General features: G+C 42.2%; 1 protein-coding gene across 1 annotated transcript; it reads right to left on the bottom strand.

Annotated features, from left to right (window-relative positions):
• Positions 1-328: 328 nt before the first annotated feature.
• On the bottom strand, positions 329-19,486 carry prpf8 (pre-mRNA processing factor 8). Its single transcript, XM_044354608.1, has 43 exons — positions 19,264-19,486; positions 18,022-18,142; positions 17,735-17,903; positions 17,325-17,489; positions 16,980-17,198; positions 16,665-16,877; positions 16,259-16,384; positions 15,733-15,838; positions 15,188-15,378; positions 14,926-15,045; positions 14,612-14,801; positions 14,198-14,317; positions 12,875-13,009; positions 12,568-12,697; positions 12,240-12,436; positions 11,874-12,080; positions 11,268-11,431; positions 11,029-11,155; positions 10,538-10,730; positions 10,130-10,317; positions 9,733-9,971; positions 9,432-9,578; positions 9,107-9,317; positions 8,844-8,960; positions 8,484-8,731; positions 8,196-8,375; positions 7,946-8,081; positions 7,341-7,510; positions 7,078-7,207; positions 6,811-6,957; positions 6,475-6,635; positions 6,101-6,292; positions 5,210-5,447; positions 4,974-5,102; positions 4,388-4,501; positions 4,097-4,270; positions 3,728-3,921; positions 3,384-3,623; positions 3,114-3,255; positions 2,824-2,964; positions 2,579-2,718; positions 1,950-2,152; positions 329-988 (listed from the first exon to the last, which is right to left on the bottom strand). The coding sequence occupies exons 2-43, from the start codon at positions 18,128-18,130 to the stop codon at positions 834-836; spliced, it is 7,017 nt and encodes a 2,338-aa protein (XP_044210543.1). The 5' UTR covers positions 18,131-18,142; positions 19,264-19,486; the 3' UTR covers positions 329-833.
• Positions 19,487-21,032: the final 1,546 nt, after the last annotated feature.

Raw genomic sequence — 21,032 nt, 5'->3', positions numbered from 1 at the left:
GAATCTGCAGTCAGAAATGCTGAACTGTTACTGTCTAATAAATGTCAATCACATAAGTAAACTAATCTTCAAAACTACTTATGTTACTTGAGGCAGAAAGCTGTATAAACAGTTTAACTTCAGTATGTCAGAGTAAAAAAAGGCTGTGTGTGTGTCACTGAAACCTAACCAAGTCTCACTGGAGGTGGTGTTGACCCCTGGCTTATCTGAAAAGGGAAGCAAAAGAAAAAGAAAAAAAATCCCCTCTGCAGTAAAAATTCACTTCAATACGTCACTTTTTTCTGGCTACTTTAAAAATGACAGCAGAAAACACCAATCACCTCACAAATGTTTATAAAAATTGTGATCTTTATTTAAACCCAGGCTACAATATCACAGCATGTAAAGTACAAGGTACAGTACATCAGGGTATTACTGGCATGGAAATACAACTTTCAATTTCAATTCTCAAAAGGGGAATTTAAGTCTTAACCCTTTTGAAACAATGTTACTTATCAAATATTACACCAAAGTATTGTGTACTGAAAACTACACACAAATGCACATATGCTTAGATGAACCAGAAGTCACAAAAGAAAAAAAAAATGAAAGACTTCCTGTTCATACAGAAGCTTTACTGAAACAAAGGAGGAGATGACATTAATGGGGAACAAAACGACATTTGTAGAAAACATGAAAAAAATTCCTAAAAACATCCTGTAGCCTTTACATAAAAATTTCCAAACAACAGTTCAATAGATGTGTTCAATAGAAATATTACACGGGCTGTTCTGGACTTGGCTCCACATGATTCTGACAGAGTTATCTACAAAACGTGTGAAGGTCCACCGCGCTCAGCCAAACATGTCCTCACGGTCAGCGTTGTAGATCTCACCCTCCTGCAGCGAGGCAAAGTTTAAGAAGTGCGAGGGCCGGTGGACTTCATGGTAGAACTCCTTGGGGTTGGCCAGCTGCAGGTCGTACTTCATGTTGGGGTCGTGGCGCACACCTGTTGCATGAAAAGTTAAATGGTGAGTTTAAAATGTTTATTCTGCCAAGCCTGCGTGAATGGTCTGAGCACTGTCACAACTTAAAGGATAGGTTCCAATTTTTCACAGGTCAGGTGCCCAAATGAACACTGAAAGGTTTTCCTTGCTGTAATCATTCCTCCTGTTCATACTGGCTGTTAAAAGATCCTCTTCAAAAGGCGCTTTCAATGTAAGTGATGGGGGCCAAATCCAGTCATTTTGTGCAAAAATGCATTTAAAAGTAGATCTAAAGCTTATAGGAGGCTTCAGCAGTCTGAGTTAGTCATATCCCACCACATTTACAGTCTTTTTAGCATAAAATACCCTCTTTGTGTTTCCCTGTTGAGCTGCAGTGGAAGTATAGTAACAAAAAGAGGAACTCTGACACTAAAGACACTAACATTGAAAGATAACTACTTGATTGAATTTAAAAGTTTATCTGAAGCTTCATATTAGCTTCAGATAACCTTTTAAATACATTTTGCACAGGAGGACGACTGTGGACATTGTAAGTGCATTATGAAGGGATCTTCTAATAGCCAGTATGCACAGGAGGAATTATTACTGCAAGAAATAGCGGTTTCCTTGTTCATTTGGGCACCTGACTGTTGTTTAAAACAGACTTGAAAAACTGTGAACCCGTCCTTGACATTTATGTTTTGCATGATAAACTACTGTGTATTTGCCTGTTGAGGAATGAAAAACAAAATCAATGTTGATTTTGAGCTGTGAAGCAGAACTGTACAGTAAAAAAATCATTAACATTGACACAGGCACTGAGCAGAAATATCAATGTATGGTACCGATTTCTGTCACAAACGAACAGCATTACTGAATGTGTATCAGGGATGTGAAAGATGTGGACGTTATCTTTCACATCCCTGATACACATTCAGACTTTGAAGCTGAATCATTTTCACAAGTAAAATCATGGTTACTGACCCATGAAGTTGTAGTTCCAGGAGACTTGACCGGGAACCATGAAGAAGCCCAGGAAGCGGTCAGAGAGCAGCATCTGCACTCTCTCATAGTGGGATGGCAGGTAACCTTTTGGGTTGTTGCCCTTGTCTGTGTTCTGTCGACCCCACTCGTAGCCACTGGGTGTCAGCTTGTAGGCTGTGAGCGTGCAAGAGCCTGGTGTGAAGCTGAAAATCAAAAGGTAAAATGCTTTTAACCATCAACCATCATTTACTCTGCCGTTATAACTGTGACACATATTTAAAAACAAACTTCAAAAAGTAAAACTAAGCTATGATTTTTTCCTGCAACAAAAAGTCTTAACAGTGTTGATTTTTACTATAGTGTGCATGAATTATCAGCACACTATGGATAAACTATATCAATTTATCAAGTTAAATATATTTAAAGTTTTCTTTAAAAAAAAAAATGTTTACTGTATATTTTCCAGGATATTCTGATCCAGCCACTTTAAGATCATCACCTGCTCTCTTCAGACAGCCAGACAGTTAACATTGATAAACTGCTGCTATGCATGAACGTGCACTTCATGAAGTATCAGTGGCTTTTTAATGTGACATACAAACCTGAAATAAAAGTCTGTTCAAGCTTACCTGCAAGTGATGATGATGGTCTTCTCTCCATCCCAAGAGGGGTTGTCAGCCATAATCTTGGCATGGGTGGTGACATCCTGAGGGGACAGCTGCGGTGACTCATTAGGCTGGGTGTGGATCCAGCCGAGGGGCTCCATCTCCTGTTTGGGCGAAGTTGAGAAGTTAAACAATTGCTGGCATTTCCATCACAAACTGCTAAAAATGATATGGAAGTTACATTGTCTCGATCAGCGTGTGTGTCTTACTTTGAGGTATTCATGTCCAGGCAGCTGGTTGGGCAGGTGGACGGTCTGGTGCGTCCCCCACTGTGGCACCATGACGATACATCGGATCTCCTTCACCTGGGGGTTGTCTGGTGGACTGGTGCCGTACAGGTATCCTGCAATCTGGAACGACACAGATCATGTTTACTTTCTACAGAAGCAGTGAGTTTATTTACTTTGCGCAGATGTGATGAAGGAACATCAAGCACAAATTTAAAATGTTTAGAGACAGTCTGTCTATGAACTACAGTAACATGGATCCCCAAACGTACCTGTGCTCGCAGATCTGAGATGCAGATGAACTTCTTGAGGACGTTCTTGGGCAGGATGTAGGTGTAGCCTGTCTCCTTGATGTCATCAGATGACACGTAGATGTGGTTGGTACGGAGATGGAGGTTGGCAGCAGATATGGCCCTGACGGTGTTAAGTACAAGGACACATTTAAGCTAACAGATAGAAACCAAAAACACTTAAATAATTATTATTTACTACAATAAACTAGGAGGGTCACTTCTTATGGATCATAAACTCAATCTGCATACCTGACCCTCCACTCAGTCTTGGAGGAGAAGGTCTGAGTCTCGTAGTTTGAGGTGGTGGAGGTGATGATCTCGTCACCGTGCTTGTTCACAGTGCGGGTCTGTGTGGCGGTGAGCTGCGACTGCTCCTTGGTCTGCTTCTCAATTTCAGCAATTTGCTGGCGCTGCTGTGACGGAGCTGAGATCTCCATACCCAGGATGATGTCACGGATCTCCGACTGGGTCAGCGAGGCCACGTTCACACTGGAGGGAGAGGAGGGAAGTGCTGAGTGCTAGATTCAATGTCAATGTTATTTTGTTCTATAAGTTAGAGGGAAAAAAACTGTCAGCCCAGGGATATTACTTACTTGTTCTTTTTGCCATAGTCAGCAAGGATGAGATCTTTGAGTTGCACTTCCACCTTGATCCACTCCTCGTCAGTGAGAGTGGGCCAAATGTGATGGGGCTCAGTGATAGTTGTCTTGTCAGGTTTCAGGATCACCTTGGCACGGTCATTGTTGACATGGAGCGCTCTGAGGATCAGGATGAGTCGGGAGAAGGCCTAGAGATGGAGCAGACAACCAAACACTCGCTATTTACACAGGGGAATGAGTTAAAATGTCTCTAAAAATAAATAAATGCATTCAGTTGCTTGTAACAACCTGCAGAAGAATTTCCACAGAGATTCAATATAGTGATATAAAAATAAGAGTCTTATGGGATGAAGTAGAACTCACTGTGTAAGACGAGATGGTCTTAAGCCAGTCATCATACAGGTTGAACAGCACCATCTGAGGCTCTGTAGCTTTCAGGATGAGATCTCCAAACTTCTCCACCTTCAGACAGGCCTGGAAGGGCAGCTGCAACTCTGAGCCCTTGATCACAATGTTGGGGAAGTCGAGCAAGTGGACCTGCATAGAGAGAGGAATGGTATTAGAACTGGAAAGCATTGAAATGCCTATCAAACCGACACAAATCACATAGATGATTCATCATTACTGCAGCAGTATTTAGCATGTCAGCCTCACCTCCAGAGGGTCCAGCATGCCCTTTCTGGTTACAATGATCTGTTTCGGTTGCTCTTCAACAGGCAGGGAGCGGATCAGGGCAGCTACTTCTTCAGCTGTTTTCCATTTGGCCAGCTACAAGAGGAAGAGTGAGGGGTGAAGTTAAGACACTAGGAAGAGACAACATTAGTGCGAGTGTCAGTCTTAAGACCATGGACTTATTGACTACAGAAAATAAATGGGCTGTTGAAATTTCAGCAACATCTGACATATTCTAAACCAATTTAGGTAACAGTATGACAGTCAACCAGCACTGATTAGTTGGCATACCATCCATTTTGACTATATTTCTGATTTAGGTGTATTTTAATGAGAGAGAAGGGGTGGAAAGGGCACAAAAATACACACTAAGTACAAAAATATAGTAATGATAGCTTATTTCCAAAACACATACTTCATTTCTCTAGAAAATAGCCATAGTAGGAGTAAGAATATGTACTAACGAAGGAATGAGGAATCAAATAAAACACAATAGGAATCAGAATAAATCAATATCAAAAACACAACTGGTAATTGTAAAGTGAGTAGTGGTGGAGCAGGGTTGTACCTGTCCCAGACGTTTCTGTCCAGCCCACACAGAGGTGTGAATGATCTTGAGGAAGAGCTGGCCGGTCCTGGGGTTGAAGATGAAAATGGCTCCATTGATGGGCTTCGTGGTCAAGTTACCCTCAAAGGTCTGATGAGAGAGATGAAAAATACATGTGATTAAATTCATGGCATTACTGTTGTTATATCCTTGTGCAAAAAAATACAAAGACTACAAAACAAATGATTGGCTCTCACCTTGTGGATGGTGACTCTGTAGACGTTGGTGTCATCTACGAACCAGATGATCTGGTTGGAGAAGAGTTCACCATAGTTCTGTGAGGACAGGTACGGCTCAGTGGGCTCTGAAGAGTACAGCTGCAGACCTTTGCGGATGCGCTCCCTGAGCACATACAGGGCAGGGTTGGCCTTCATGATCTTGGCCATGGCCTGCTGGATCAGAGGTTTGCTTCCAGGGAACCAGTTACCATAAGCACTACAAGGAGAGGAAATGAGAGTTAAAGACTGTGTTGAGATTGTTCTTTTAGTTAACAAGGATGTCAGAGTACATTTACTAAACACAGCACCCTTTGAGATGATGTGAATAACTACTGCAGAATGTGATGCTCATGTAAAACAAGTTGGGAAGCTTGTGTGAGGACTTCAAAGGCTACTGCAAATCATACTTGTTGACACGACAAGTGGATGCCAACACCTGTCTGACAATTTTCTAGTTTATTTTTAGACACCTATAATGCACTTATGCTCACTTTAAAACAAAGTAAGAACACTGGTTTGCCTCCTTCAATAACCAAACATGCTAATTTGAATAGTATAATATAACAAATTTACCTTCAGTAAGAAACTGAAATGGATTAATTATATAACTGGAAGGAGGGAAAAATTTAGTTAGCTTCACACTGACCCAAAAGGATTAATTATTCACATTATGCAAAATATGAGGTATCTTCATTTCATTTATATGTTCTTGTCCTTTTCTTGAGCTTCCCCCTTTTGAACAGGTTACTACATAAGAATTGACCAATCAAGCAAAAGTTTATGTATAATAGCAGCTTTGATGTTTAAGCCAGTTAACTAAATATCTGCAATCATAGGTGATCATATATTCATGCTTTTAACAATCCTAACCTGTGGAGGTTGTAAGCCAGGTCGATAGCAATGAGCACCCCTGTGGGGGAGGGGTAGATACTCATGTTGTCGGTGGTGTAGTCCAGGAACTTGGCCCTGGCGTAGCGCTCGATATCATGTGAGTCATAGTCACCCCAGCGCAGCTGAATGTCAATCCAGTACTTCTGTGTGGTGGTGCTGTCCATCACATCCCTGTAGGAGGAGGTACAACACTTCAATTTATACAAGACTAGACAATAGACCTTTAGAAAAAATTCATGATGACAGAGTTTACAAAGCCCAAACAGTATTTTCATAGCACCTAACAGTTTTAATGTATTTAGAGACAAATTTTGTGGAATTGAGTCATGTAAATATAGTTTCAGAAGTCATACTTGGAGTCGGCGAGCAGAGACGGTCTAGAGACGTTCCACTTGTATGATGCAAAGAGGAGGATGTCAGCACAGGATGAGTTCATCTTGTATGACTTCCTGGGGTGGATGGTCTCCTTCTGCACAGTCTCAATCTCCAGAGCATCCAGCTCCTGGTCAAACACCTGAAAACAAAAACACAAAACTTAGTCACACTGTGGGAAGAATGAGTTGGATAAAAGCTGTTTATGAGTAAATTTTGTTAGCTACTGTGTTATCACTAAATACATTTGGCACTGAAATTCTTTCATTCCCCAGTATGCTGTGGGAAGAACCAGTGCATACCAGGGTAAAACCTACCTGACAGAGATCCATGACAATGCTCTCATGAATCTTCTGCCACAAGTGAGCCCTGAAGATCTGAATGAGGGAGATCTTCAGTGTGGGGATCTTTCCGTGCATGAAGATTCCCGTCAGGTCAAGTTGCACCTGGAAACCCACGTACACCTAAAGACAAGAAGAGGAGAAAATCTATAAGCTAGTGCACAAGTTTAAAACCCTAAAGACATTCATTGCTTTTCCCACTTTCATCTGGGAAGATATTTTTCAACTGCTGTTTGGACTAACGTTGGCTCTGTTGATGGTGGGCGACCACCAAAGAGTGAAGCGACGGTTGGGGATTTGGTTGAGACCGGACCTCTGGGCATTGGTCAGCTTCTTCCACTTCATGGACTCCTCAAAGCCACTGGCCTTCTCCCTAAAGCACAGAAAGACAATTGATGCTATTTTAATGGAATGCTTTCGATATAAAACAAATCCACAAATTAAAAAAGCAGTCCCAAGACTGGGAGAGGGGAAAATAGACTTTTCGGTGTCTAGTGTGTTCTCACCAGAAGAGACCCTCCCAGGTAGGGAAATAAGTGCCTTTGAAGAGTGTGTGCTCCAGGATTCCCTCCACACCACCCAGAGCCTGGATCATGTCTGTGCGGTAGTTGTTCAGGTTCCACAGTTTGCCATCGTGCCTCTGGTGGGTCCACCAGAATGGATTCTGCTTCAGCACCTGGATTCACAATCAAAGAGAGACATATTAATATATGGTGTCATGTTCATGTTGGTGTTTACTGCTGAATATTAGATCGTCAGGATGTTAACGACATATTTGTAAGCAGTTTGGTGTACAGATGTTAACCTTAAGCTCAAATAACTGATCCCAAGTACAGGATCAGTTCATTTGATTAGTTCATTTGATTTAGTTATCTTGGCTTTTCCCAGTTAGTGGTGAGGATCAAAAATAGTGAGGGTTTCTCTCCATTTTTGGGAAATGAAAATTAATATGTTATCTGATGTGTAATGAGTCTTACAGCCTCAAATAGTCATCTGTAACTTTAAATCTTGGGGTTATGCTGAAGTATATCTCAATTATTAAGAGAAAACCTGATTTATTTAAATGGTATACACAAGATCATTTTGGCCATCAACTCAGTCTTCGTCGTACCTGGTACTGTTTGAAATCTGTCCTGACTCTCCAGCCTTTGTCATAGGCCAATGTGTGTCTGTCCTTCTGGAAAAGTGTGTTGATACGCGGGATTCCTCTGTCCCATGAGTCCTCCAAATCCTCCAAAGTCAGACGTCTGAAACACAGAAAACATACTGTTGTTTGCCTCGTCTAGTTCCCGTTTCACACTTGTTGAAATAATTGGTAAATAATTAGTAGATATTAGTAGATGATCTGTAACAGGCCATACCTGTTCTGAGCAATGGCCTCCTGTCTCTTGAGGGCATACTCAGCCCAGACCCTCTGGGAGTCGATGAACTCACTCTCCCATGGCTGAATGTAACGGTACAGGTTAGGAATCAGCTGGTCCTCTTCATGGCTCATTCCAGACCTGAAGTGGGTGATGCCCACATCTGTCTGCTTGGACCACCTGGTGGAGAGGGAGGAGAATTAAACTCCAATTTACAAGATAATGTTGATACTGACTATTAATTACTGACAAGAGATCACATTAACAACAATCTGCATGCTGACTTACCGCAGGTCTGACTGTGGAATCAGCACGTGGCCCATAGACAACATGCCAAGGCCGCCCAACTCTTTGGGAGTGTAGAAGACTACAGGAGGGAAGCGACTGGGCATTTTGGAGTTAAGGCCGATCTTGATACGTGTCTGGATCTTGTTCTCACACTTGACCAGCAGATCCAGGAGCTCTTGAGTGTTGACCACTGCTTCACGGAAGTACGTCATCAGGCCGATGAGAGCCGTGTTCCATTTGTTCACAATCTGGAGGTTAAGAGGGGAAATAATGAGTATTATAACTTGGTAATTAATCAAACGTTTTCTTTTTTATTCATTCCAGATATCTAGATTATATTAGATAAAACTGTCTGCCGACCTTGGTGAATGTGGTGGATCCGGAGGCCATCAGGATCTGACGCACTCGGTTGTGGAAGCGCTGCATTGATTCATCGTCCACACGCAGGAAACACTGCGCTGTCCTCTCTTTGGTTACCTACACATGCAAAAACAATATGAGACTTCAGACGCAAGTATCAGTTATGTACATGGGTATTTATCACATTTTAGCTGTCTGAAACTGTCATGGCAAAGTTGACAGCACAACCGTTTCTTATTTTGGGTCTTCTTTCGGTTCCTCACCTCGTTCTGCAGGTTCCAGACACCGTCCTTGTGAGTGAACTCCTCATAGCTGGTGCGACATTTGGGCAGGATGCGGCACTCAAAGCCACACATGTTGAAGAGTAGGTTGGGGTTGTCTTTGCTGTAGACCGACACAAAGCTGTTCTCCCACTGGACTGTGGTCACTGATCTCGGCAGGCGGTTCTTGATGTCCCAGAAGACTGCACGTCCACTGTGGAAGAACAAGATCAGAGAAGTTAAGGCTATTTGTCGCCAACCTGGTCAAACAAGTATTAAGTTCGTCATGTTTAACATTAGTCATTTTAAGTCTTGAGATGGAACTCACAGGTTGACATCGTGCTTCATCAGTCTCATGCGGGCATCGCGAGGCCAGCACTTCTTGTTGTTGTAACCAACAATGTTCTCATTGTTGGGGTCTGGGTGCTCCGTTAGATACCTCTGAATGAGGTCCCTGGCCTCGTCAGCAGAGAACCTGGTGAACACATGAAAGAGTCATATAACTTATAATTTCAATAATTGAATAATTTAAAAAAGGCAAGGCACTTTGTAAAACTTGTTGCGTTATATTTACAAAAGCCACATGTTTGGAAGCGCTTTCATTTATCATTTTGGTGATTCAATCCCACCTGAAGAAGATGTGGATGCGGTCGATGTAGCGGCAGTACAGCCGGATTGGGTGGGCGCTCTCTGTGGCTGTGTCTTGGAAGCTGAGGAAGTCGTTTGGCATCTGGGGTGGCCCGGCCATCTCACTGGCACGGTGCAGGCCCAGCACCAGCAGGTCCATCACCAGGCCATAGTACTGTACAATGAAGGAGGCAAACTGCAGCCCCCTGATGATGCCGTACGAGTTTGTGTGGTTCATGTCCTAAAAACAAAAACAAAAGATGAGACAAAAAGGACATAATTTTAGAATAAATAGCGATAAAAAATCAAAGATGTATAAATACTGAACTAGAAATTAGTTATTTTAGAGTTCTATAGGTTACAGAAATCAGTCTGAATGTAAAATAATTTAGTATTTACCTTGTAGTTGATGACAACGTTGTTCTTAGCCGTCATGTAATCAGCAATGTTGTGGTCGACAATAAGACGCAGCAGCCTGTTGAGCAACGTCAGATCAATCTTCTCATACATCTTCTCGTAGCGGGACTCCAGCATCACGTTACACTCTCCCTCCGCAGTCTCCCACACGTCCTGTAAGTTGTTGATACCTGCAGAGAATAAACAGACACGCATCAGATAAAGTTAAGCTTTTGGTCCTACAAACATGGTGGAGTTATTGGATTTGAAGACTATGTTATTATCAAAAGTTTTGTTCCACTTCAGAGCATACTGGGCTGTTACACAATATGATCAGACTTTCACACACACATCACAAATATTGCTATTATTGTCAGTTTCCATAATGAAAAGCCTAATCAGAGCCCTGACCTTGGCACCACTTGTAGACCAGCAGTGGTGGTGGTTCAGTGTCAGCTGGTTTGATCCAGGGCGGGAACAGTCGTCTCTTGTCTGCCTCATACCACAGGTACTGGTCAAGGTAGGCATCAGTGATCTTCTCCAAGGGCTCTACGTCGTACACCGGCACCAGATGGCTGTACAAGTCCATGAACTCAATACCCACCTGCAAAAGAAGGAAGAATTGATGAGACTGGCAGAGGTGGCTTCGAATATAATGAGTAAGAAACAGTGCAGACATATAAAAGGCTACAACAGTCTGCTTGAAGCACACAATCGATACTCATTTGTAAAGCAATGTTGTGGAACTTTTACATCTGTACTGTTTAACTAAATCTGTTGAATGTCAAAAAAAGAGAAGGAGAAATGTATTTTCAACCAATGTTTTGTCATTAAAAATCCATCTGAAGTCTGTATGCCTCTTGAGAATAAAACAATTATCTTGGTCACATCTTGGTTCTGACCTCTTTGAAAGCTCTCTGAGTGAGCAGGTGACGTTTGATCCTGGACAGAGCCTCGTGAGGATTGTCGTAAGCCTGCTCTATCAGCCCAAGCTCTTCCCTCTGAGACTGGTTCAGACGGGATTTCACACTGGAATAAACAGACAAAAAGTCAGTGAAGCAGAAACATTTTGGGCAGATATTCTGCCCAGTTTGATTTAATGTTTACTGATGAAGTCGGATGAGGTTTAAAGTGTGTTTACCTGTACGCCTCCTTGAGTCTCTCCAGGGCCAGGATGAGCAGCTTGGTGTCATGTTTGTAGGACAGTGGAGGGAAGGGGATAGGGGAGAACCGCCGACTCTCCAGCCAGTGAACAGTGGTGGTGTAAATGGCTACTGCCTCTTCAGCTGTGATGTACGGGCCGTCCTGTAGGCAGAACATTGACACTTCAATGAAAACATGGCAAAATGTGAAGAAACTGGGCAACAGTAGTTTGGATGTAGAGATGCAATGGTATTATTTTTCATAATTTAGAGAGTTTAACTTCAGGTATTAGTTTGTTATTAGTAAATACAGATGTGGGCAGTTATAACAGTTAAATGTAAATGTAAAGAAAGACATTCAGTAGCCAAAATTAACTTGAAACTAATTACTATAAATTATTAGAAGTAATATCTGAATGGTGAACAGCGAACTGCAGCTGCAGCCAGTGATAAATGAAAAGCCACCACTCATTTTAATATTCCTCCAGTTCTTACGCACAGGCAAGCAGACCAATGCAAGTGCGCCTTTGTAAGAGGATTCAAAACTTCACTTTTTAATCTTAGCGTTTTTCTTATTTCCTGTATCTCCTTTCTTCTCTGTTTACCTTCAGGTAGTTGTGCTGTCTCTCCTGCTCAGCTTTCAGGTACAGACGGGTCAATCTTCCCAGGTTCTTCTTGCAGACAGTCTTGTCCACAGTGGCTCCACGCCGGATTCGCTCACGGTTGTAGTGGGCCGTGTTGGTCCACCAGTCAGCTTTGGCCTTCACGTAGCGCAGGATCATGTTCTCAATGGGAGTGGGCAGGCCTGGCACCTAAAAATAAAAATTAAGCACTTTAACATTTTACATCAAACATCCTAAATTCAAATCAAACATTAAACAACAGTTTAATGATTCTGTGATTAATTCCTGTCTTTCAACAACAGACTATCTCTCTCCTACAGGTGGACGTGATCTCTGTGACACACTAACCTTCCAGGGGATGTTGGCCTTCCAGCACCTCCAGGACTCACTGAGATGCTGCAGGATGGTTCTGGCTTTGTTCTGTTTGATGCCTTCAGGCATCATGTCCAAAATGTCATGCATCACAGCTGCACGCAGCTCCAGGTCAAAGTGAGACTCCACACGCTGTTTGGTCACCGTCTTGGCCACTCCCTTGGAGTGACGTCCTGTTGGTGTAATTGCAAAAAGTTTTGCTCAAAGTTCCTGCCAACACAAACGTCTAACTGTGCCCCATTACACTACTTTGTTGCTCCAAAATAAACACATAGTGGCCAACAGAAAAACACAGGATGCACACCTTCAAACTGCCTGGCCAGCAGATTTCCCAGCCACCTCTCCAACAGTGGAGTGATGCCCCTCATGAAGAACAGCCACACTCTCCAGCCAGGTGCCCAGAAACCACATCCTGGACCCTTGCCCACAGGACCCTGATCAAACAAACACATAAAACCCAAACATGAAGACAAACTTCAGGCGCAACGGCAGTGTGACATGCTAATACCTTTTCTGTAGTTTGTGGGAAAATAAATCCTTTCTGAGGACATCCAACTGTTGGCAGAGCAACTACACAATATTTGTAAAATGCACAGTAAAATAGCACTTACAGTGTTGAACCGGTAGTAGATGAGATGCTTCAGATCTTTGCACATCCGGATTTGTCTCATCAACTTGTACTTGTAGCGGTACATGCCTGTCAGCTGCCCCACATGAGCGAAGATGTACTGCAGCCCGTCAGCCAGCTACAATACAAAGACAAAGTTCTATGATTAGCCAAGTATGAAATCTGTGTGATAATCGCAAAACAGCACCACAATCACTGATGCCAACATACAGGACTAATCACACTTTCTCACAATCATCACATTCTCAAGCAGAGAAATTTTACAGAGGAGAAACATTCTTTACAGCCATTCAATGCTTAAAAGTGCCTCTTTGTGTTTTACACTGCAAGTGTGACTTCTATGGATCTGCCAAGCTTGGTTAGGCATTTACAGTGCTGCCTGTCTTTATAGCACAGTCTGGTGGTAACACTGTAATCTTTTGAAGTTTTGAGTTATCCAAACAGAAGACAGTGAAAAGGCTAAATGAACAATGACAATGATACTATTTTTCTTAATTTAGAGAGTTTAACTTCAAGTATTAGGTTGTCATTAGTAAATACAGATGTGGGCAATTAAAACAGCTAAATGATAAGAAAGACATCTCATTCATTAGTCCAAATTAACTTGAAACTGATTACTATAAATTATTAGAAGCAATATCTGAATGGTGAACAGCAAACTGCAGCTGCAGCCAGTGATAAATGAAAAGCCACCACTCATTTTAATATTCCTCCAGTTCTTACGCACAGGCAAGCAGACCAATGCAAGTGCGCCTTTGTAAGAGGATTCAAAACTTCACTTGTAATTTGTGAATTTGGGATTGCTGAAATGTAACTGTAATTAATGCAACAGTCCATGTTGTATGCAGTCAAGGGGTCAAAAAAAGCCACCATTCAGTTATCCAATCAACAGACGACAGTGTAAAGGCTCAATGAACAACGATCTTGTGGAGGGAGATGGTACAGTTATTTTTCAAATTAGCCAGTGGTGCCATATCCCAGAAATTCGTTTAATGGTATTCAAAAAAAACTATCTGCTAACCTCATGACTGTAACTTAGTTTTAAACTAAAACTAAATAAAAAAAGGCTTAAACTATTTTAGCTTCAAGTTTTCAAGATTAAAGGTGAGGTGACCTGGTGTAGCCTAGTGAAAGAAAAAGCTTCTTGTGAATGATGGAACAAACAAATACTCAGATGTTCTCTGTGTCTCTGTCTGTCCAGTCAATAAAGTTGCTGAAATCAAACACTCAGGACGAAAATGAATAATGCATGTTAGTGAAGTTGGGTTACAGATGGACTGTGCTGTGCAAAATTTGTTGAACTAACCTGGAAGGCATCAACATTTCCCAGTCTGTACTGCACGTGGCTGTCCACCACCAGCTTGCTGAGACGCAGCACCTCTCTGCACAAGTGGAAGGCATTGCCGAAACGGGACTTTTTACGCTCCTGGGGGGATGGAAACAAGAACAAAGTGGTAGGTCAACACTGGTTATGACACAACACATGGTTCTTGGCATGAGAATAGAGTTAAAAATAATTTAACAATAATAAGAAAAGAGTGAAAACCACATTTTTAGCTTTTCAGAAATCACAGAATTACAAAATTTGAACATCAGATTTTATATTTTTCATGAATAAAACCCCTAAAGACAGACAAATGTATTTAAATTCTTGTAGCTCCATATCAAAGCATTTGTTACATGTCAAATGAATTAACCAACAGGAGGATTTGGCCTGTACCTTGGTGGTCAGTGTCTTGACGGGCTTCAGGTTGAAGTTGTAGTCGAGATGCAGGTAGTTCAGGTTCTTACGGTGGATAAGCAGATTGAGCATGTTGTAGCCCTGTCTGCAAACCTGCAGGCCCACCTCCACCCAGTCCAGCTTGGTGGACTGAAAGAACTTGGTGGCCTTGAAGGAGCGGAACAGATACCTGGAAGTGAACACAGGAAAAATCTTTTCAGAGAAATCTAGTTGATGAGCAAAACACATTTAAAAAAAGCTTAAATTAGGAAGATGAGATGGGAAATCCAACTCTAGAGTCTAATGATGCTCACCTCTTCTTCTGGGCCTTGGGTGGTCTGTGTTTGAGAGCGTTGAGCACATAGTACTTGAGCAGTTTCTGGTACGACACACGCACCTTCACTGGCTGTCCGGCAGGGCAGTGCTCACGGTACCTGTAACATAATTTAACGCATCCCACTTAGAAGAGTCTAAAAATAACTTTGACATGACGCTGAAAACCAAATTAAAAGTTATTCACACATCTGTTTTCAAATTACAACAATATTTCTTCCAACATGTTCATAGTTTGCTCACCAGTTCTTGATCAGGGGGATATCAATGGCTCTCCTCGTGCGGCCGGAACGGAGGTTGAAGGGTCTCGGCGCCCACAGCAGAGCAATGCCGTTGGCGGTGTTGTCTGTGTAGAGTGGCGTCTCCTTGAGGAAGGGTTCCACGTACTCAGGAAGCTCAAACTCTTCATCGTCATCAGGCAGGGGCTCTTGACTCTGAGTGGATGCAAGAAACAGAAATAACAATATAAGAGTGACGTATGAGTGCTGACTTGCAGCTCATTCATTTTGCTGCTTGGAGTTTTACCCAAAAATCAAATTGAACTGTTCTCAGTAAATTATAATATCTGAGTGGTGAAGAGTTAACTGCAGCTGCAGCCAGTGATAAATAAAAAGTCACCACTCATTTTAATATTCCTCCAGTTCTTACGCACAGGCAAGCAGACCAATGCAAGTGCGCCTTTGTAAGAGGACTTCATTTAAAACATCATTATGGATTTGTTGTGACGACATCACATTCGACTTTCCTCAGCTGCCAGAGGAAGATGGTGGAAAATCAACCACACTCACCTTGACAGAGTGTCTGTGTGAAATGGGGTTGATCAGCGGGTCAAAGTAGAACGCTGGAAGATCTGGATCCTCTGTCTTGATAAACACCACATTTGGTGTGTGATACCTGCAGAGGCAAAGTCACAAGTGTCAATTAATTTCTTACAGCCAAAAAAAGATATTAAAGCAAGTTTAGTAACTGAATAAACAAAACAGTTCAGCTGCATTTCACACAAATTGAATCTTAACTGTTTTGTTTCACTCTGATGTGTATTCTCCAACAACAAATTTCACTTAATTTTGGTTGCATTTAATTTCCTTTTAATAGTACAAAACATAAGGAAAAAATATTTCTTTCTTTCCATTTTTCATCATTTGAACACATTGTTTACTGGAGAGAATACTTTTTTGCTGCCACTTCAAAACATCTGAACCAAAATGATCTTTGATTGTTTTGACATCTAAAAAGTAATGTCTATAATGATAATTAATCAATATTGTCTCTCAGTTAACAGCAACTTCAAGGAGTCATTTATTCATCGCTTACCAGGTGAGGTGGACGTGGTGCGGCAAGTTGTTGTACAGGTAGGGGAATGCGATTTTGTACTCCGTCCTGATAGGCTGTCTGATGATGATCTTGTTGATATCATTGAACTCATTCCAGTCTTCATCCCTAAAGGAGAATCAGAGGGATTAGCTCCGACACACAGCATCTAGCATCAGTTTGTGCTTATTGTTTTTATAAAAGGGGTAAAACAGGATCACTATTCTAACAAATACAAGACATACAGTATGTATTTCCTAACAACAAAATGCTGGAAAAAGTCTCCACCACATTTTCACATTTATGAGCGTGCAAGTGGTGGTCGTGCCAAGTGGCCTCCACAATCCAGGAGAGTTATAAGTTTATAATCTCCAAGTTTATCATTTATTAAAAGGCAGGAGGTCCTTACTGGAGGTTAATGTCCCGGACCAGGGGCTCAAACTTTGGTCCTCCAGGGATGGCCATATTTAAGGCCTTGGAAGTGAAGAAAGCCTTGAGGTCAAACAGATAAAAGTAGTTGAAATCCACCAGGTCCGTCAACAGCTGGTTGGCCAGGCGGTACAGTGTGGACATCATGGGCAATGTGAACTGCCAGCGACGGTAGGTGGTGCCATTCACAAACCTGAAGGGGACAAAAAAATGGTCATTAATTTTGCCAGATTCAGAGCAGCTACATATGTTTAAAAAAAGTAAATGTGTCTCATAAAGAGATGTGATGGTTTACTTGGCAGTGTCTTTGAGGGGCTGGTGTTCATAGAACCACTCTACAACTGAGCCGTCCTCCTCGGGGTCCAGCTCCATCTGAATGGCCTCCAGTGGTTCCACATCAAGGATGTTGTCAGCGTAGTCCAGTGGCGGCTCCTCATCATCAAACGGTGGAAAGCGCATCCTTTTGAAGTGTCGACGGTCACGTTTCTCACGACGCATCATGATCCACATGGTGCTAAGAGGAGAAGAAGGAATACCAGTGATTATGTATGCTAGAAATACAAACGAGCACAATACGCTTGCTGTGCATTTCAAAGATGTATGATTGAATGTACTAAAAACACAAAAGTGACATTCTTACCCCCACTGGGCGATGTAGACCGGCTCAATAACCCATGGGATTTCATTGACGAAGGAAATGGCTCCTGTGATGTGGTACAGGACGGGCACATCTCGGATCTGTTCCCAGGGCATAGGCATGTTCTCCAGCAGTTTCAACACTGCATGGGGCATGTATTTGAGGGCACTGGTCAAAAAACAAAGAAAGACACAAGATGAGCTTGGGCAGTGGTGATGAATCTCTTCAAACACTGAGCAAACTTATGAAAATATGAGAGCCAAAGCAGTCAGTATTGAACTTACATGCACATAAGTTTATAACCAGAATACATCAAAAAAAAGTGTGTCCATACTTTAGATTGGTTCTGTATATTTTGAGTTTCCCATAAACATGTTTATTACTGTATTAATCTTTTTTTCTTTTTTATTTACCCGAGGTAGACCCTCTTGTCATGACGAAACTTTCTATTGGTCATGTCTCCATGGTCCCTGATGATCTTGCGGACATGCTCAGGTGGCATGTCTTCCTTCTGAGCATCCACAAAGCCAAACTTCCTCTTTTCTGAGTAGCGCTTTGCCTGCAACTGCTGCCATTTCCTTGCTGTAGAGTTGGAAGACAATTTGATAGACAATGACAAAAATGACCACATCCGTTTGTCATAACATTGCAATTTAACAAACACCATGAATATAAATGCACTGAGTGAAACCCAACATACCTTTCTCTTGCAGTTTTTCCTCAGACATGAAGTCTGGGACCGGTGCAGGAGGGGGTACACCTGGTGGGATCCCCGCAGGGACTCCTCTGTAGGGGAAGGTAGCCGCCATGGTGCCTCACAACTACAAACATCACCACCAAACAAAGAATTACAATAAATTACTGACCCCATTTGTGCCAAAACTTTGTTAGAATTTCCTTTTTTACATTTATACATATTAAATTTGTGTGACACTACAATAAATTGTCAATTCCAGAAATAGTCTGCATCCAGCACTCTTAAAAATTCAACATTAAAGGAGGGGTTCATAATTTTTTAAGTCTGTCTTAGGGTCGGGTCAGTCGGGTGCCCACATGAACACTGAAAGAAGTTTTCCTTGCTGCATAGATCCCCTTCAAATGAGCTTTCTATAATGTTAGTTATGGGGTCCAAAATCCACAGAGTCGTTTTGTGCAAAAATACACTTGAAAGTTAATCGGAAGCTCATACGAGGCTTCAGCAGTCTGTTGGTCATATCGAGTGGATATATGCCACATTTACAGTCTTTTTAGCACCGAATTCCCTCTTTGTGTTTCTTCAGACTGTTTCCCTGATGAGCTGCGGTAGAAGTATAGTAACAAAAAGAGGGACTTTGGCACTAAAATACTGTAACGTTGAAGGATTTCTACTTACTTTGACTAATTTGTAGCTTCATATCCAAATAAACTTTTAAATGCATTTTAGCACAGAAGGAGGCTTGTGGATTTTGGACCCGTTCACTTAACTTACATTTAAATTGCATTATAAAGGGATCTTCAAAAGGTCAGTACAACAAGAGGAATGATTAGTGCAAGAAAAACCCATTTAAATGTTCATTTGGGCGCCTGACTGTTGTTTTGAAACAGACTTTACAAACGGTGAACCCGTCTTTCAACATTAAGTAACGTTAGCTAACGTTAGCTTGACAACATGGCTTCCATGTCTGAAACAAACTGCCCGCTAACATTAACAATCACCGGCTGAGCGGATTACTAGCTCGGCAAACATTTAACGCTGCATAAAAGTTGCTTTTTGCAAATTTTTCCACAAGCCACACTGCACGTTTGCATAACCTTAGTAAATGTTGGCTCTGTAGTTGTTGATTAGGTCAAGCGTGGATGAAGCGGTAAGCTAGCCGAGAGCTATAAAAAAAACTAGCATAGCAGCTAACGGCTGAAAGTTAAGTAAGCTAACAAAAACGAAAATGCTCGCAACAACTCATACCTTGCTACCTTCACTCCAGAGGCGATTTCTTTGCGTAGACTGCAGCCTTTTTTCAAACACGACCAGCTACCAAAACATTTCTCATTCAACGCTGTTTAGCCCCCTTTTTTAGGCTCTCCGTTGTGTTGATTTCTTCCTAAAACTGCATCACGCACGATGATCGACGGCGGCCACACGATGGACGCAGTTCGGTGGAAATCACAGACAGCAAGTACGACGCACGGAAGGGTTTCCTACCACGTAATGGACGGGGCCTTACGTAGAAACATGCGCTAACGTAGGACAAGCGCCATTTTGCGAATACCCGGATGATGCGGTTTCCGCCATCCCACTGCCCCCTACAGTGTTGGAGTGTATCCTACCGGGCGTAAAGGACGAGTTCACAGTTTTTCATTCATTCTGCATCTTTAATGGAGGGTTTGGAGATTTCTACTCACCCCTGGTTGGAAAGGTAATCTCACAGTTGTGTATTTAAAAAAAGACAGTACATGGAATAATGGTCAATTTTCTTTATTCTTGATTGCCGGCAGGAAATTACCTACAAATGAGACATCACTATTGTAATGACGTAAAATGTTGCATGAGGGTATTTCAAACATCAGTTCCTTGTGCTGCCACACTCTGGTGGGCTTGCTGCATGGCTTCAAGGAGAGGTGGGCAGCACCATTAATGTCTCAATATTTCACCATGTGTCTCACACAAATTGTGCAGAGTACAACAGGTAATAGTCATTCATGTCACAAAGTCTAATAGGCAGTTATTTCTTTTAATCAAACAATGCAAGCTCCCTTTCAACCTCCAAAAGGTGTTCTCTACCACACACCTTGCCTTGCTGACTTTGTGGTTGAAGGTTTGTTGCTCTGCTGTCAGATGTCCAGTGTCTGCAAATGGTTTGAGGAGCCATGGCTGTAAAGCATATGCACCATCTCCAAGTGGGTACTATCCCATTTTTTGTCCACCTACGGTCCTTTCAGGATGTGATGTGAAGTGTCCATCAGTGCCACACAGGCTGCTCTTAGGACTCTGGATCCAGCTGACACATTACAGTCCCTGGCCACCCACCACAGCTTGCAGGACACCGGAGTGCCAACCCTTGCGGTTAAAGTAGTCAGCAAGAAATTCTTGTGGTCCATAATTCTTATGTGTGACCCAATAATAGTGCCAGTGCAATGTGGTACCCCCCCACCTCTGCTGAAATACATACACCACTGTCTCGCCTGTTCAGAAAGTGCACAAAATTGCACAGGTCCTGCCACATCAACACTCTGGTGAAGAAAATCTACCACTTCAGACACCTGAGAGACTTCAAGTTTCCCCTCAGGGTGCTCAGGAACTTTTGCACCTGCACCATAGAGAGCATCCTGTCTGGGAGTCTCACCACCTGAAGTTCTCTCTGCTGCCCTCAGGGAGGCACTACTGCTGCCTGAGGGCTAACACAGAGAGGATGAGGAGGAGCTTCTTCCCTCAGGCCATCCTGCTGCTAAAGTTTGCACTATTTGCACAATCCTGTGTATAGCATATGTATATAGTCTATATTTTATTTTACTGCAACTCTACAACTTAGATTTAGTGTATGTATTGTTATCAAATTTTAATTTTAATTCCTCCTTTAATTTTTCTTTTTACTTTTCACTTTATTGTAATTTGAGCCAGAACAGGTAACTAAGGCATTTCACTACACACTGTAAAGTGTATAGCTGTGTATGCGACCAATAAAATGTGAAATTTGAAAGAAGTTGAAGGTCTGGGTTTTACAGTATGGGTCATAT

The sequence above is a fragment of the Thunnus albacares genome, chromosome 6 (assembly GCF_914725855.1).
Source record: "Thunnus albacares chromosome 6, fThuAlb1.1, whole genome shotgun sequence".
Taxonomy (NCBI): domain Eukaryota; kingdom Metazoa; phylum Chordata; class Actinopteri; order Scombriformes; family Scombridae; genus Thunnus; species Thunnus albacares.
This window is presented reverse-complemented; position numbering and strand designations above follow the sequence as displayed.